This window comes from Pleurodeles waltl, chromosome 1_2 (assembly GCF_031143425.1).
Source record: "Pleurodeles waltl isolate 20211129_DDA chromosome 1_2, aPleWal1.hap1.20221129, whole genome shotgun sequence".
Lineage (NCBI taxonomy): Eukaryota > Metazoa > Chordata > Amphibia > Caudata > Salamandridae > Pleurodeles > Pleurodeles waltl.
In genome coordinates this window covers 165,250,352-165,268,535 of record NC_090437.1, presented here as the reverse complement: position 1 = coordinate 165,268,535, position 18,184 = coordinate 165,250,352, and the positions used below count along the sequence as shown (strand labels likewise).

Below are 18,184 nucleotides of genomic sequence, written 5' to 3'. Positions count from 1 at the left end.
ACATATATCCAATCCACAACATAGAATTACACATCATGGCATATAGTTCAACACCACACAAGATAATTCCACTCCACTACATGGCATTTCACGACACAATACCACTGCACATAATTACACTCAATGTCACACAATCTCACTCCACATAATTCCAGTATACTCAATACCACAAACTATACACATAATTCCACTGCACACCATGCTACATACGTCCACTACACATAACTTCCCTGAACACCACACAATTCCACAACAAACAATTCCAATCCAACCCACATAATTCCCCTCCACACCACCTACATCCACTCCACACCACATGGCTAAAATACATTGACATTGGCAATGCCAATAGCTCTCGGATTGCGGAGACCCCCTGGCTGTGCCGATGCTTGTTATAATAAGGGCAATGCAAGTAGAAAGTATGCAGCACTTTGTACTTGTATTATCCGGCTGTCACTGCATTGTTTCTGCCCCTCGCTTATGCAAAAGCAGGCAGCCAAGCCATATCTCGGGCACATGAGCCAGTGGGCACATGAGCCAGGGGGCACATGCCTGCCGTTGCCTACGATTGAATTTAGGCTTAAAGGTTCACACTGCGCCAGCCCTAGCCTTCTAATCTCAGCGTCTTGCGGGAACACTGCCATTATTCGTATGAGGCGCAGCAGCATCATTTAATTTAAGGCAGAGCCAGGCACGCAGGGCACTAGTGTTTAGTAAGTGTCTCTGTACTGAGCATCAGCAGACCATTGGTCTCGCACTGCGCATGCTCGAACATAACAGTGTCTCTTATTTGGTCTTGTTCGTCTACATTGCAAAGCTGGGTCTGCTTCAGTGCTTCCATAGCAGGTTTGAACTGACAGCTACGGTGTTTACTTTCATTGGGTTCTTCTTCTTCACCTGCCCATTATACTGCGACAAACTTTTAACTTGGAAAATTACAATGAAAACGAGAAAAGATATGTCTCAACGAAATTCAGACCAGGTGAGTATAGGTCTCTAAAGAACCTTGGTTTTATCTCAGCAAGGACTCTTACTGTAATGATGTCCTTCAAACAACATAGCTGTTTGCCCTTTAAGTTGTTAGTTGTGGAAATGGAAATGAGCTGTGAACTGAGAGGCGGGTCATAAATACAGTATAGAATGGTAGACAATGGTTGTCATTTGCATTCATTAGCCACTTGTGCATGATACTCGTTCCCTAGACTGGCTCCAGCTTTACCCCTCCATGGTATTATTGTTCCCTAGTATCCCCCACTGTCTCTGATGGTGTTCGGTATGTCTACATGTATACATGACTAATACACCAGTAACTAATTTTTGCCGATTCATAGTTGACTTGTGTGTGTTTTCTAAACGGTCTGTAGCTCACCTATTTATTCAGCATGTGAAAACATGTTTGTTGTCAGTAAATAAATATTCTCCACCCTCGTGAGCGGTATTAACTGTCACACCTTATGTAAATATTTATAAATATGAAGATAATGTCGATCTCTGTGACTCTTTTGGTTACTTAAATAAATGTAATCTGAATAGCATAATATTTTGCATTATGAGATTGCAACATCTGTTCAATAAAATTTGCTATTCCAGGCACCCATTACATTTTATGAAGTTGCTGCCTATTTCTCCGAAGAGGAGTGGAAACTTTTACACGAATGGCAGAAAGAACTTTACAAGAGTGTTATGAAGGAAATTCAGCAAGCAGTCATTTCACTGGGTAAGGTAATTCATATATATTTTTGGAGGCTCTACGGAGGGTGAATTTGTGATGTGCCCCAATTCTGTGGGAGCAAAAACTGTACCCCAATATTTAGACACACCAAAAATTCAGAAACCCCAAAATGTATCTCATATGCTTCTCCTGTTAGAAATACATGCGTAAAAAGGCACCCTCCCTGGCATTAGTATCAAAATAAGTAACTAGGTCAATATACTAATATTTGCGGCATGAAAAGTCACCCGATAATGCTTTGCAGGGTATTACTTTTATCATAGCTGAGCCTGTGGTAGTCCTAGGACAATGGACCACCTTCAAAACACTGTTTCTGTCCACACCATCTCTGGGTCCCCACACTAGGTTAGTGGGGACCCCAAAATAATAACCCCTCCCACCACTCAGTGTCTGTTAAGCTTTTTCATGGATATAACTTTTGTTTTACAGCTGGGAGAAGTTTTTTGTTTTAAAGGTCTTGTTTGTAATATCATTGCAATAGGCCTGTTGGCCCTAAAAACGCTCCCTAGGGGCTAGGTATATGGTTACACTGTATTACTTTCTCCTGCCTTTTCTTCATGGGGTTATGCCCTCTAGGAGCTAACAATATGGTTACATGACCATGTTTCTTACAAATTATCTTTTTGTTTTGGTACCTTCTAGGGATTTGTGTAGGATCATGCCTCTGAATGTTGGAATGTTGTGAGAGTGGAATCCTGGGGTGCTGGGATTCTGGAGTGTGGGGAAGGTGAGAGGAACTGTGAGAAGGAGGAGGCTTGATCTATTGCTGGGGGTTATATGGTTTGCTGTACTATTTGTTCTGGAATAAAAGGTGAAGAAACTGAACTGGACCACCTTGTGATTGCTACATAAACTGGCGACGAGGATTAATCTGCGCAGGGGGCAGAAATTACTCCTAATCCCCAACCCCTGGATACGATAACTACTTCTAGTAAAGAAAAAAAATAATCTCCAAGTAGTGGAAAAAAAAAAAAGGGAAAAAAAGGAGAAGAGAAGATACATGGACTTAAGCGATGAATGTCAGCAAGCCCATCCTCCAAGTAAGTTTTATTATTAGCATCTAGATGTAGAAATTTGGAATTATTTAAAGATAATTCGTGGACAAGGACTTTCTATACACAAATTCCGGTGTGTTTTTGGAGGATTTTTAACCCTAATTTAAAAGGGCGTTTTTTTAAAATCGTCAATTGTTATAGCGCGCAGACTTGATTATTTTCAAGTGTCCGCGCACAACGGACCCGAACGAACAACACGTCTCGAGCTGCTTCCCTCGAGCAGAGCACAGCGTACGACATCTCGTGCAGCTTGGTGCGCATGTACTCTACACGCGCAACCAACATCGCCCCCCGAGCAGCTTGGTGTGTGTACACACCAAGCGTATTAACAGCGCGTGTACATACCGAAGGAATTAATTATGCGGCACATCGTGGATCGTCAGCTCTTCCGTTTCTTGGCATTGATTTTTCCTTCTTATGACTTCGTTGTTGAGTAGAGGATATATAGTGGAAACTAAAGAAGGACTACAACATAGAATAGAAAGAAAAAAAAAGAAAGAAGAAGAAAGACTATTAGTTACATACAAACACAGAAGGGAAATCTACACCAACAAGCATATATTTAATTGTTATTTTAGATTGTTATTTTGGATTATTACTTTAATTTATTACTTTAATTTTTTATTTTAGTATATTATTGTAGTTTGTTATTTTCTCCTTCTTACAGTATGGCTGAACAAAATATGTCTTCACCACCATGTTTCCTACCAATACCTGGTGAACCGACTATATCATGGAAACGATGGAGAAATATGTTTTCCACGTACTTATTGGCAATTGCTGGAGATAGGTATACCCCTTCGAGGAAACAGGCGATATTACTTCATCATCTTGGTGCAGAAGGGAGAAGAATTTATGATGACCTTCCAGAAATACCAGTGGGTACTGGAGATGGTCATCCTATTAATGTATATTAAATGTCGTTATTAATGTTAGAGAAACATTTTACTCCAAAATTAAACATTGTATTTGAGCGTCATAAATTCTTCTCCCGTGTTCAAGGCCAGGATGAAGATATTATGTCATTTGTTGCAACCTTAAGAGGATTAGCTGTCACATGTGATTTTCGTGACCAGATTGTACGTTGCACAAATAACAAGAAAGTGAAAGAGAAACTATTATCAATGGGTCCTACATTGGAGGAAAGCATACAAGTAGCAAGAAGTATGGAACATACAGCTACCTGGATGAAAGAATTAGAGAAGTCGAGTGGACAAATAAGAGATATTGATGAGAAATCAACAATAGAAGTGAAAGAAGTAAAAATGAAAAAGCAAGAATGGACTGATGAAAATGTGGAAAGGAAAATGAGTGAGAAAAATTATTTTAATGTTATATGTTTTAGATGTGGATGTTTAGGTCACATTGCATCTAATCCTAAGTGTACTGCACAGAATTTGGTATGTAGATCCTGTGGAAGGAAGGGACATCTAGCTAAGGTTTGCAGGTCTAAAGGCAAAATATCTAACAGTGTGAAATCCATAGATGATTTAGATTACGACCAGCAAGAAATTGTATTACCCATCCATGAAATTGTTGAAACCAACCAATTGGAGGTAGGACCTAAATGTATGGGAAAATGGAAGAATGAAAGCTCTTATAAATTAGAAAAACCACATTGTCATGTACTCATGGATTCAGTCGTAGTGAAAGTACTGGTAGATTCAGGTAGTCTACTTACATTGATCTCAAGGAAAACTTTCGAGGTTACTCTAAAAGGAAAAATTGCTAATTTATTGAATACTGATGTAAAAGCAGTTGGTTATGGAGGGAGGAGGATAGAAATTATAGGTATGGAATGGATGGATATTGTGTTTGAAGGTAATGGAGTTCATGGTAAGATTTATATTACGAATAAAGGGTCAGATCTTCTAGAGTGGAGACACCAGAAAGATTTGAATATTGTGCTTGATCCAAACGCTGCAACTCCGGTCATGGTTATGGATCAAGCAGCTGGCATAGATGAAGTGGTTCCTAGTGAACAGTGGACTGAAAATCTAATGTCTAGGTTTCCGAAGGTTTTTACTGATAGACTTGGAAAGTTGAAGGGATTCACACATCGCATTGTCTTAAAAGGCAATGCAATTCCGATAGTACACAAGGTGAGACCAGTTCCATTTTTAATGCGAGAACCACTACGACATGAATTAGATAAGCTTCTTCAACAGAAAATTATAGAGCCTATTGAATCTTCCGAATGGTTGGCACCGATCGTTCTCGCACCTAAGGATGGTAATAAGGTTAGATTATGCATTGATCTAAGAGATCTTAATAAGAACATTTGGGTAGATAGACAACCTCTACCGAATATTAACGAAATGTTAAGTGTGATGTGTGGGAAGATATTCAGTGTGCTAGACATGTCTGCTGCATACCACTAAGTCAATTTACATCATGAATCTAGACCACTCACTTCCTTTGTAACACCTCTTGGAGCATATAGATATTGCAGAATGCCGTTCGGTTTGGCATCAGCTTCTGCTGTTTTCCAGCGAATAATGCAAAACATTTTCAGAAATTTAGATAATGTCCTATGCTTCCAAGATGACATAATCGTGATAGGGAATTCGTATGAACATCATGATGAGTTACTAGTAGCAGTATTGAAAAGGATAGAAGATCATGGCTTGACGGTTAAGAAAGAGAAGTGCCAATTAAGAAAGAAGTCTGTGAACTGTTTAGGACATGAGGTTTCAAGTGAAGGTATTAGACCGAAGAAGAGTATAGTGGAGGCAATTGGAGATGCCCCGTGCCCTACCAGTAAGGATCAGTCAAAGTCATTTATAGGGCTAACAGAGTATTGCTCGAAATTTGTATGCAATTTTGCAGAACTTGTAGAACCCATGAGGATTTCACTAAAAAAAGGAGTAATGTTTGAATGGTACGAGGATTGTGTGAGGGCGTTTGAACAGATTAAGGTATCCATTGCGGAGGCTCCAACTCTAGGTCACTTTGATATTACGAAGAAAACAATCCTTCTTACTGATGCCAGTAGTGTGGGATTAGGGGCAGTACTGATTCAAAGGATGAACGGTGATGAAAGAATTGTTGGCTTTGCCTCACGCAGATTACAAGGGGCAGAACGTACTTATTCTGCCATAGAGAAAGAGGCATTGGCTTGCTGTTGGGGTATAAACCATTTCAGGTACTATTTGTGGGGGCTACCCTTCATACTGAGAACAGACTACAAACCCTTGCTGCAGATTTTTAAATGTGGTCGAGGGTTGGAAGGTGGCTTAACTCCCCGAATCTCCAGGTGGTTATTATCTGTTATTGAATTTAATTTCACAGTAGAATATGTGAAGGGAGAAAAAAATATTATTGCGGATTGCCTGTCATGATTGCCTATAGAGAGTAGTGGGAATGGAAATGATGCGATGTGTGACGTGCAGTTAGAGGCATCTTTGATTGATGGAGAACTTGCAATAAGTAAGGAAGAGTGGAATGAAGCTGTAAAAGATTACTTGGAATACAGTAAATTGAGGAAGCTTGTGCTTGATCATAATTTTGTCGAAATGGAGGATGATCTGAGAAATTTTTTGGTAGTAAGGGATGAGCTGAGTATACAGGGAGAAAAAATTTGGAGAAGGAACAGAGTAATTCCACCACTGAGATTGAGGAGAAGATTGGTAGCAATTGTCCACGAAGGACATTTGGGTAAAAGTGCAACTAAAAGGAGGTTGCAGCAATTCTACTGGTGGCCTGGGATGGACAGTGATGTGGAGAGGGTGGTGGAAGAGTGTCAGGCTTGTAGGAACAGCGACAAGTCAAAAGCAGTGAGGGAACCTCCTTTAGGTCAAGTGCAATTTCCGAAGGCACCGTGGGAGAAGCTTGCTCTTGATCTAGTAGGGCCAATAGAGAGGCTAGGAAAAGGTAGTCGCTTTCTAATGGTCTTAGTGGACTATTATAGTAAATGGTTCCGCATAAGATGCACTGAACAAATCACGACGGACAAAGTAATTGAATTCCTTAGGGACTCGTTTCTGGAAGAAGGGGTTCCGAAAGTTTTGGTCACGGACAATGGTGTACAATTAGTTTCAGCTGCCATGACCAAGTTTTTAAATGGATTAAGGATAAAACATGAAAGAGTTGCATTATTCCGGCCTCAGGCTAATGGCCTGGTAGAAAGGGTGAACAGAATTATTATGGAAAATATTCAATTGTCCTTGGCAAATGGATTGAATTAGAGACATGAGCTGATCAAAATGTTGTGGGCGCATAGAATAACAACACATTCTGTGACAGGTGTGTCACCCTTTGTTGCCCTCAGAGGGAGAGAGCCAGGTACTAAGGAATTTCCTTGGTGGATCAGTGAGAAAAAACTGGTAAGTGTTGACCAGGAGAAGTTGCAAGCGAGGGTCATGCATTTCCAAAACAAGAACAAGGTGGATTATGATAAGAGGAAAAGTGTTAAGTTTACTGAAGTGAAACGTGGGGATCTTGTGGCGGTCAAGAAGGTGGTAATTGTAAGAAAAGGTGACAGCAAATTTTATGCACCACAAAAAGTAATTTCTGTAAAGAATTCAGTAGTGAAGTTGGAAGACGAGAGAGAGTGGATTACAGGAAACTTGTGCATAATTAAAAGAAGGCAGTGACTAAGATTATCAAGGAAACATACGGTTTCTACTGTCATCCAAATGGATAAGGAAAAAAAAAAAAAAAAAAGGGAAATTTCATGTGTTGTCGTTGCTTAGGAATGTATTATATGCTAACTTTATTTTATCTTCTCAATCAATTTCATTTATTTATTTATTTTTGTTTTAGTTATGTATTGTAATTGTAATTAAATTGTAACCAATGTGGTTCATAAGGGGGAAGATGTGTAGGATCATGCCTCTGAATGTTGGAATGTTGTGAGAGTGGAATCCTGGGGTGCTGGGATTCTGGAGTGTGGGGAAGGTGAGAGGAACTGTGAGAAGGAGGAGGCTTGATCTATTGCTGGGGGTTATATGGTTTGCTGTACTATTTGTTCTGGAATAAAAGGTGAAGAAACTGAACTGGACCACCGTGTGATTGCTACAGATTGTTTTAAGCATTACAGTCTAATGCTAAAAGTGTATTTCTGCTAAAGGTTTATATGATAATTGTATATGTTTTAATAATCTCTCCTTATTACAATTATGACCATAATTTAGGACAGCTTAACATACTTATTACACTGTGACTATTTGAACACTCTTGATATGTTTGGGTGACCCTTGTGATTTATTTTTCCTCTCTGGCTCTTTTGTGTCTTTTTGGGGGAATTGTATTAGCCAGCCTGCAACTCTGATTGTGGGGTGATGAAAGTCGTATTCTATAGGAATTAGCATGGCAGATTTAAATTAGGACGCTAAATAGCAACATTTTCATTTTTTCTGCAAATAGAGGAAGACGGTAAATGGAAGTGCTTTAGTTATATGTAGGGCCACTGGAATTATATGAAAGGAAAAGATGAAATTATGAGGCAGGGTTCACTAGTTTATGTGGCAACAAAAGTCCAGTTTTGAATTTACAGTGCCAATAGCTCGAACTCAAGCAAATGCAAGACCTATTGCATTGCAAATGCGTGTTAATAAATATTTAGAAAAAAAACACTTTTGGAAACTTACCTTTTGCCTGCCTGAAGTTCCAGAACGGTTATTTGCTTTAGGTCTCCAGCAGTTGCCCATCTTGTACTTAGCCTTAATAAGGAGTGAAACACCTTCCAGGATCCACACAATAGATCACTTTGACTGATAGAATGACCTGAATAGGCAGGGACGCCTCCTCTAAGCTCAGCTGGATATTCAGGGTGTAGGATGCTGCCACTCCTCTTGGTATAATAGTTCCAAATCCTTCCTGGAAGGCTTATCTGAGGCACATATAGTATTTTAGGTCAAGCGCGCAAGCGCTTCCGACCTGTTTTCTTTCTGTTGGGCTTTCAACCGCGCCCATGTCACGCTCATCACTTTCATTTGTCCGTGGGCTTGCCTTATAAAAATTCCCTTGATTTCATTTGTGAAAGACATGCACACATCATGCCTTTTCTGGTGTTTAGCCTTCCTCGAGTGCACCAGCCAATTATTGAAAATATATCCAGCTCCATGTTTTCCGCACTGTTTCTGGACTCATTTCTCTTTTTGCTTCCTACACAGCAAGATCTCGTTGGGCAGTAATCAAGCGCTTTGCAAAACTACCAGTTTACTTCTATTGTTTAAACAAGTGCTCCTTGGTGAATTCAAGGTTTTACACAGAGCGCTCAAGGTCATATTTTTCCTATTTGTTTTGAACTTTTACCCAGTCCCTATCGCCACCCCCACACTCCCCTCTCCTTGACATTTGCGGCAGCCGCCGCTGCACATACACATTGCCACGTGTCCTCTAGTGCTATTACACAATTTATGTGGCAAAAAAAAATCCAGGTATGAATTTACAATGCCAATAGCTCCAACTCAAGAAAATGCGAGACCTATTGCATTGTAAATGCTTGTTTTTATTGTGAGCCCAGGGACTGACTCAACCTAGATTTTAGTTTTGATGTGAAAGAACACTAGTAATTTCCATTGTACACTTTTACACCCTTAGTTCTCGGTGCCCAAGTTTGGTGTGGCTGAAGCCTTGGCAATCTTGGAATTGCCCTGACACATTGCAATTTGGGCCTCTTCGCAGTAAGGCAAACTGGATCTACTGAAGAAGAAGGTAGAACAGGGCCTGAGAACTTTTACCGCATTGGTTAAGAAGTGCCCTGGATTCACCCCCACCCAGAACGCTTTCTGGACCTGGAGAAGATCACAATTCTGTGACCTGAGTGGATCCCTGAATGCCTAGGCTTGCTCCCTCATTAACCCAGTACAAAGAAATGGACCCCACGAATCAATTGGCTGATAATCTGTCTTGCTATAGGGATGACCAGTGGCAATTAGATCTGTGCTGGACTTTGCTGCTGGTCTCTTCCCGACACCCTGAGAGTTTGTTAAGTGCCATCCCATGAGATCCTGGGGGCCTTAGAAGTGTACTCCTGTAGTTGTTTTGTTAACAAAGAACGTTTGTAAACTTTCAAAAACGTTTCCTCCAGAGCTTTTGTGGGACCTGTTGGGAAAAGTATCCAACCTACAGTTCCACAATCGGTCCACTCCCTGCTGGAAGCATGCAAGGAATTTGGCAAAGCTGGTCAGGATCCTTTGTGTCTGGTTTGGGGAACCAGGGGCAGCCTTCAAGAGCTGGAACAAGCACCTAGCCAGAGCTAGCAGAAACTGGATCGCTGGAGTTTGAGAAACCTGAGAATCGAAGGGAAGGCTCTGGTGCTCAGGTGTTTAGGAACAACCGCATGCCCGTGCAGCTATATGTGACACAGGCCTGGCCAGTTTTAGCTAACATAGCACGGGCAATAAATAGCATGGTCTTCCACTTTGTTTGACACTTGAAGGTGGACAGGGTTAAAAGGTCAGTCATGCACATGGAGCACCTCAAGTGAGGGAACAGAGTCCCAGACATCCCAGCAATCCTCAGGGCCTTCTTTGTGTGCGGCTGTATCCAATTAACCCTGTCAAATGAGAACAAGGACCACTCAGCCTACCATGTCTTCGGCTTTTTCCTCTTCTCGGTGTGGAGAAATCTGCGGTGGGATAAGTGGGAGAACGCAGAGATGTTTAACTGGGACCTCCCTTGGTACAACAGGGTGGTACAAAAGTTATTGGAGGAATTTGGGCTGAACCATGTCACACTAAGGCCCTCATTATGAACTTGGCGGTTCAGCCCGCCATGCCGGCGGCGGCGGAAAAGACCGCCTCCGGCCTGGCGGTCTGAACCGCCATATTATTAACACAAGAAGGGCCGCCTGTGGTGGCCCTCCGCAACCGACAGGCAGCCTGACGATGGCGGATTATATTATCCGACAGGGACTGCTGCAAGCAGCGCTACCCTCCGGATAATGTACCCTGTTTCCCCCAGCCTTTCCCTGGTGGGTTCCCCCGCTAGGGAAAGGCTGGTGGAAGAGGTGCTCTGGGGCCCCTCTGGGGACCCCTGCACAGCCCCGTCGCACAGATCACTGCCTGACTTACGGCACCCGCCGCACACCGTCATTGACGGCGACTCCATGTGGAGCCGTCGGCAGTGTCCCGGCCCTGCATTCTGCTGGGCCGGCGGTGTCTCAGAGGGACTGGCGGTCTATGAAAAGACCGCCAGCATGAACCCGGCGGTGTTTACCGCAGTATTCATATTGACCCCCTAAGTCTTTTGAATCTCAGTATAATCCACAAAGGTATTAGGTCCAGGGACACCACAGAACCAGTGAGTGACCTTCCACCCACAACGGCAACACACATTTGGGGGAATCTATCCTCCTCAACTTTGACAAACAGACACACAGACAATGGATGGATGTCTGTCAAAAGGGGACTGCTGGTACGGACATTCATGCACAATAGGGGCCCCTACCCACACAGGGACTGCCGAAGGGATGACCTACAGAGGAAACCACCTACCATCTATTCTGGGTCTGCCTTTTCACCCGGAGGTTGCTGGCGGTCTTGAAACAAGAAATGGAAGCCCACATCCCCTACACAAACAACACACACCAGTCCGTGCTGTTTCCACAGACACAAACAGTTGAGGCTATCCAGGGGTGCTGGAGAATATTCTGCTTTGTAAAGTCATCCTCCTCTATTCCAGAACTTGCTTGGTGACCAATGGGGAGGTGGTGGCCACATGATGCTACACAACCCGCTGAGAGAGCATACAGCCATGGACAAAAAGGAGAGTGAGAAGGCGGAAGTACTCTAAACCCCTCCTTTCTCAATGAACTTCTTCAAATGCCCATAGACTTTTTAACCCTTTATAGCAAAGTGACCTTGAATCCGTACCCTATGTAAATGTATAAGTGAAACTTAAACAAAGTGAAGTAGACTGCCCTCCCTAAGGGGAGAGGTACAACTCTTGTAATTTATGTATCACAAACCTTTAAGTACTTAATAAAGGTTTTTGAAACAAACAAAATGCTTAAATTAGTGACTGTTTGCCCGGTGGCTCGCAGTGAGGTAAGAGGAGTAGGAGTGTTTTCTTTATGTAGTCAGCATCTAATTTATCTTTCTGTCTGTAACAACTTCTTTTCAAAAGCTGCAGTTCCACAAGTAGTTACTAGAGGTCTCTCTTAAGTCAGATACAAGTGGTTGAAATGTAATTCACAAACCAGAGTGGGTGTGGTTTCAACCTAGAAATCTGCTTGTAAACTCTAGCTGCTCTAATGACTTTTACTTATTTTCTGTAGGATAAATAAATATACCCTACTCGTTTATAGTGAGGAATCAACATTGTAATTTACAATACTTTTTGGGAGAGTTATGGAAATAGTTGATGAACCCCTATTATACATAGGAATTATCCATCATTGGGAAGTGCAAGTGTCTAACAAGTTCTGTTTTTGGGGAAGTATTTTTTAAGTGTACCTGTACATGTACAAGGGAAAAATGTAGTAGTTCAAAGTGAAAGCATTGAATTGCTGGAGTGGGCTGGACTGTTGGTTTATATCTCTGCTGAGGTTGGAGGGAGTATAATTTGAGTGACATGTAAACAGACCAATGGTGAAAGAGTTGGTTAGAAGCTCCTATATATGTTTGTATTTTTTATGAATTATGTTTTGGAAAACATGAGACTGGCAAGTGATCGCAAGCTGTCTTAAGTCAGACTTAGAAAAACACATGTTTTACTATATCACAAAAAATAATGATTAACAAAAAAATATCTTATGCTACGAGTAACAATTTACTAACCTTAACTCCATGTAACACATAAATGATGAATAGCACTTTCAAGCCATGCTCTTCACCAATCAGCCAAACATACAAAATACATGGTCCATATCAAAATAAAAACACCCCATTCGTTTATACACTTTTAGCTAACAAAGTGCAACTTACAGTGAAATACTGACACATATAAAACAGCATTCTAACAACTATAACCCACAAAACAATAATCATAAGTCATTTGAACAGGCATTAATTTCGACCATATTTAAAGTCTTCTGACACACTGCAGGGCATGGGTGCTATTATCACTTTAACCACAGTATGTGGAGGCACATCCAAACATCCATCCTAAGCATGGAATATGCAACTAACCTAAGTTGTGCCCACAAATAAAAAAATTGATATATTTGGCATATGTTCCTGTAATAGACTTTACTAAATAGTATGATGTGCTACTTGAATCCACCTATTACCAACAAAACAAAACGGAATTAGCTCCACTAATGGATCATTTTAAGGATATTTGGGTTAATCGCCTGCATCGATCAGGACACAGACGCCAACCCACGTATCACGTTCTATGGTGGAATATCTGTGACAGCACCATGTCATAAAAAGCATGGATCAAGTCATCCAGTTGAAGGGTAGCTAAACCCTTAAAAATATGTTTAAAATAGTCTTCTCTCAACCGGTCACCAGCAACAGGAGACCACAAGCTCCATGAACAGCCTAAAAAGACAAAGAAAGAGTTAAAATTTAAAAAAATGAAAAAAATGACAGAACATAAAAAGAAGACTTTCATCCTGTAGAAGTCAATGTTTAAAAAATATATTTCATTTATTAATGCCCATAAAATGTAAAAAAGTTAATAAATGTACCTATGTTTAAAAATACACAAAAAGATTTTTGTAAAAACATATTAAAAATGCTCAAAAATATTATGCATTTTTTTCAGTACTCTTTAAATAGAACCATGTTTAAAATATGAATAGGGTAAAAACTAACTATGTCATATATGGAATTACAAATATTCTGAATTCAAAAAGTGTTTTCTGTGAGATAAAACAATTCAAAAAACTTATTGTGATTATTGGTACACATTGTACAGTAAAATGGTAAATATTAAATGAGATGTTTACAAAAATGTGTATAACACTGCAACCCTAACTACACTGAGGAAAGTTTTGGAATTTGGGGAGTTCGGACTTACTATTCTCACTCCAAACTTAACTTAAGTGCTGGGCTGAGATTTACTGTTTTCACTCCCAAATTAACCACATTTGGGAATTAAAACCCTCACCTATGAAAGCATCTCTCATTCCAGGCCTGAAAGCTACTGAAGTCTGTCAACAAATTGACCTTGGGGAGCCACACTGGTAATTTGTAAGACTGAAGTACTAAAAGCATGCCCTCATCTGTAACTATTAATGAAGAGTAGAGCGTGTAAGTCTTACTAGATTGAAATCGAACAAGCAACCTCATAACATTCACCAAGAATCCACTGCTAAAAGAGAAAATAATACTACCTGAAAGGTTATCCTTGTGTAACCAGCTGCATTAAACAATGTGAGTGCAACTGGACCAGAGTGACGCACCATATAATCTGAACCCAAAGTATGGTTTTTGTCTTGATAACCCACAGAAGGGTTAAAAACCCAGGTGCATTCAGTACTATGGTCTCAGAAAACACATGGTGCAGAACCTACTTGGAAAGGAGGCAGACAAGACAGTGCCCGGATGGGATCTCATCATCTTAACCCCCAGGCAGAAAGACAGTACACAGAGCAGCCCTGATTGCACAGTTTTAGAAGCAGCACACCAGAAGAATGTTAGAATCTCCTGCAAAAAACTTTTTTTGTGCAATGGCTTCCATGCCTACTTTCCCACATAATTACAAATCTGATCTTTAAACTGGTGAACATTAAATATTCTTGTACAAGCGCCCTTGTGCTGCAGAAGCAAAGACAAACAAGCATTTGCATTGCAACGGGTCTCGGGTTTGCTCGAGTTAGGGATATTAGCGTTGTAAACTCCTAACCGGACTTTTCTTGCCACACAAACTAAAAGGAAAAAAATGCAGCACGATTGCGCTATGTAAACTAAAGTGCGGTCGCGCTGGAATTGAAAACAGAAAAACCGAGCACGATCGTGCTATGTAAACCCCAGCACGATCGCACTGCGTGGAAAATAAAAAGATAAAGTAGTCCGGAGCCTCATATGTTTTCAATAGTTTACCAGTGCTGTGTAGGTGAGCTAAACACCGGAAAAGGCATGACGTATGCATGCCTTTCACAAATGAAAGAAGGCAAGCCCACAAACCAGTGAAAGTGACTGATGTGACTTGGGCGTGGTTAGAAGCCCAAAGAGAGATTACAGCAGGGGACGGAGCGCTTTGCGCTTGCCCTTAAAAAAGCATCAAGATTAAGGTCCTAGGGCAGGATGGTCTGAGCATTCATCAAAGCAACCAAGCCATACCCCAGGGCCTTAAAACCAAATGAGGTACTGCATGGCAGTACCACTGAACAATGTGTGCCCTGACCCTACCAGACTTGTCCATATAGCGTCCTCTTGCAAACTCAGCTGTACAAAGCATAGACAAGCAAGCCTTTTGAAATTAGGCAACAGAATGCTTGAAGATTCAGAACACAGAATGAGAATATGTAGTCAGGCAGCTGATCAGGACTTGAAGAGCCTGCGGATCCCCAGATGCTCTCAGTCTATTGTCAAACCTTGGTATCCAGCCAACTGCCTTTAAAATCATTAAGCCTCAAAGGTATGAATCTTTAACCCTCACACAGTACCTGAAGTGAAACTATACATTTTTCCTCAGGGTGCTTCTTCTAGATGCTATAAAAACGTACTAAAAGGAACCTAGTTACCTGCTCAAATCACCTCTTTAGAAGGGATGCAGAACATTCAGGATACACTGCTAGCTAGTGGTGAGTGTATTTACTAATTGAATTCCCAGAACAGGCTTGATAGAGCCTGTGATGCAGCTTTCACCTCATCATTTACAATCATAGGACAGACTTAAATCAGTCAGTCAAGACGCACTATATACTTTGTGACTCAGGAACTTGTCACCCCTGTACAATATTTTGCATTGTAATAATGTGCACAATATTACACATTAAATAGTATTGCCCAGCTCCCCTCCCCCCCAGAACATGCAGACACTTGCTCAGGGTAAAGTGCTGCCCATGGACTAGGCAGATTCTGGTACACAAAAAGGAATAACAGCCCCTTTGATCATGCAGAATGCTAGCAGGTGTCTGGAAATCTGCAGAGCAGAAAGGATCAACATGGTGAAATGCTGGTGCTAGACCAAATAAGAATGAATCATGGCCTAACGTGCCCTGATCAGCCCCACCAAGAGACTCGCCCAGGGACTTTGTGCTACAGTTCCTGTGACCTGACAGACTTTAAGACAGCCAACCAAAGGCGAACTGTGGCCTCCCTTTTTTGTCATTCCTGACACCATCATTTAGCATTATGCATGTTCCCAGATTGTACACTCTCTGAAAGAAGCCAGTATGGAGCATCAATCAACTATGTTTGATGCAAGCTTTGAAGAGAGGCAAGATCACAAGCTTGTGGTAGAATGATTTTAAAGTGGATATAAAAAGGATGTTCCACAGGGTTTCCCTTGCCAGTCCCTTTCTCAATATGATATTTGTATGTCAGCCATGTGCCAGGCCCTGCTATATATATATTGGTTATAGTGTTAGTTGTAACCCAATTCAGTATCAGCTGGAAAATACACAGCAAAAACGTAGATTCATTATCACTATATATCAAAATGTCAGCCAGAATCAGCATTTTTTTCCCAGGTGTGTATTAGCAGGGCAACAGTCATACCAAAACTCAAAATCTTTCGTCTTCGTGATTCATATCACCCGAAAAAGAAATAAGATATCGATAAGTAAATTAACTTTGTGGCATTATCATTTCTGGACTGATGAAAATTAATACTTAACACATCTCCCTTTGGTTCATTATACAGATTATCTAATTTTCATTTAAAATTGGACGAGGAAAGAGAATTCACTAGGAAACTGGGAACTAACAATTTGAATGTATCTTTTTACATACTAAATGAGTGAGGTAGAGGGGGATTTATTGGCTATCAAACTGAAAGTGTATAATGGGGAGTTGATGACAAATCTGTTTAGGAAAGAGACAGCAGGAAATGGTACTCATCACATTACCGTGCAGAATAGCATACCAGGTTTGGAATTATTAAGAGCCAAGTAAAACTGCAACACTGAATACCAAAGAAAAAAGAAGAAAAAGAGGGTCAGAAAAAAGAGTGTATGCCCAAAAGGAATTAAATGCTGAAGCCATGAAAGTGAATCAGATAGATAGAATTGAATTTGTGATACAACCACCCACAAATACAGAGGAGGAAAGAACCCAACCAGTAGGTTTATTGGAAATTATAATATACATTTCAATGGAAATAGGTCCATTATTATGAAATGTTGGAAAGTACTAAAACATGATAATGTTACCAGCAATCTTTTAGAAGAGAGGGCACTAAGTTAAGACAGTCTCCACCACAGTTTTAGATTTACGAGTGTCTTGAGCAGTTGAAGAGCTGGAGCATCACTATTTCACCACCTTTGACAGTGGTAAGCGGTTGCTTGTCATAGGAGTTTTCAATGCATGTGCTGCCTTTGGATCAGAACTTAGCAGCATTTGTTGTCATACAAATAACAGAATACATACACAAAGTAACATTATAACTCCATTAAAACATGACTGGGCACAACAGAACAAAACATTCAACATAGAACACAACTCAACAACCACAGTACAACTCAACGAAGTTACAATGCAGTAATGTAGCACAAAAACTACATTACAAAAAAACACAACAGTACAAAACCCCACAAAAACAGCAGTACAAAAATAGACATGTAACCACCACAACAAAATACCATACAATTGTACATACACACTCTTGTCACTCATTACAGTAGAATGTAAAAATGACTATTCAAAAACGTCTCAAACCAAAAATCTTTTTTCAAAAACACATATTTTTGTATAACATTCGACTACAGAATATACAAAAAAATATGATGAAAAAACAGTTTACTTTTCACCATTTTAGAAATAAAATACGCAGCAGCAGGTCAGTAACACTTGGAACACAAAAGGGTGGTATCACAAAATGTTAATAGAGAATTAAGATATTTAATCTTTAGTTTCTTTGATGTTTAGGTGTTTGCACTTTGCACAGGATCATTTACACTAGATCTGATTTCATGGAGCATGTTAGTCCCGAGTTTCCTTAACTGAAGCAAACAAGTTCCGTCTGTTAAATGGTGTTAATTAGGTTGCTTTTGCCACTATGAGGAGCTGTCAGCAGAAAAGTAGAGTAAAGGACAGTTTTGTTAAGTGCTAGGGTGAAGGCATCCAAATACAGCATTACTGGATCTAGCTATGAACTTTCCACAGGCCACAAAAGAACAATAAAGAAATGTTTCACTTTTGCCTCAGATTACTGTGTATATGTTCTAGAATGTCCTTGTGAACTTAGATATGCTGGAAATACTGTTTTCCCAGTACTTACAAGAATTTTAGAACAGTAGATGGTGATCAGGAATATTCTATAGTCGGGCACTCTTGTGGCTTGCATAACAGTATACCTGTAGTGTTGCCATTTTTCAGAATTAACCGGGTGA

The 18,184-nt window shown here is 40.6% G+C and overlaps 1 protein-coding gene across 1 annotated transcript in view; it reads left to right on the top strand.

The window, feature by feature from the left end:
- Positions 1–791: 791 nt before the first annotated feature.
- LOC138298499 (zinc finger protein 777-like) overlaps positions 792–18,184 on the top strand; it is a 185,101-nt gene continuing 167,708 nt past the window's right edge. Inside the window, exons 1-2 of the mRNA XM_069236880.1 lie at positions 792–982; positions 1,591–1,717. Coding sequence (XP_069092981.1) covers positions 941–982; positions 1,591–1,717 — 169 coding nt within the window. The 5' untranslated portion in view covers positions 792–940. The remainder of the gene's footprint in view (positions 983–1,590; positions 1,718–18,184) is intronic.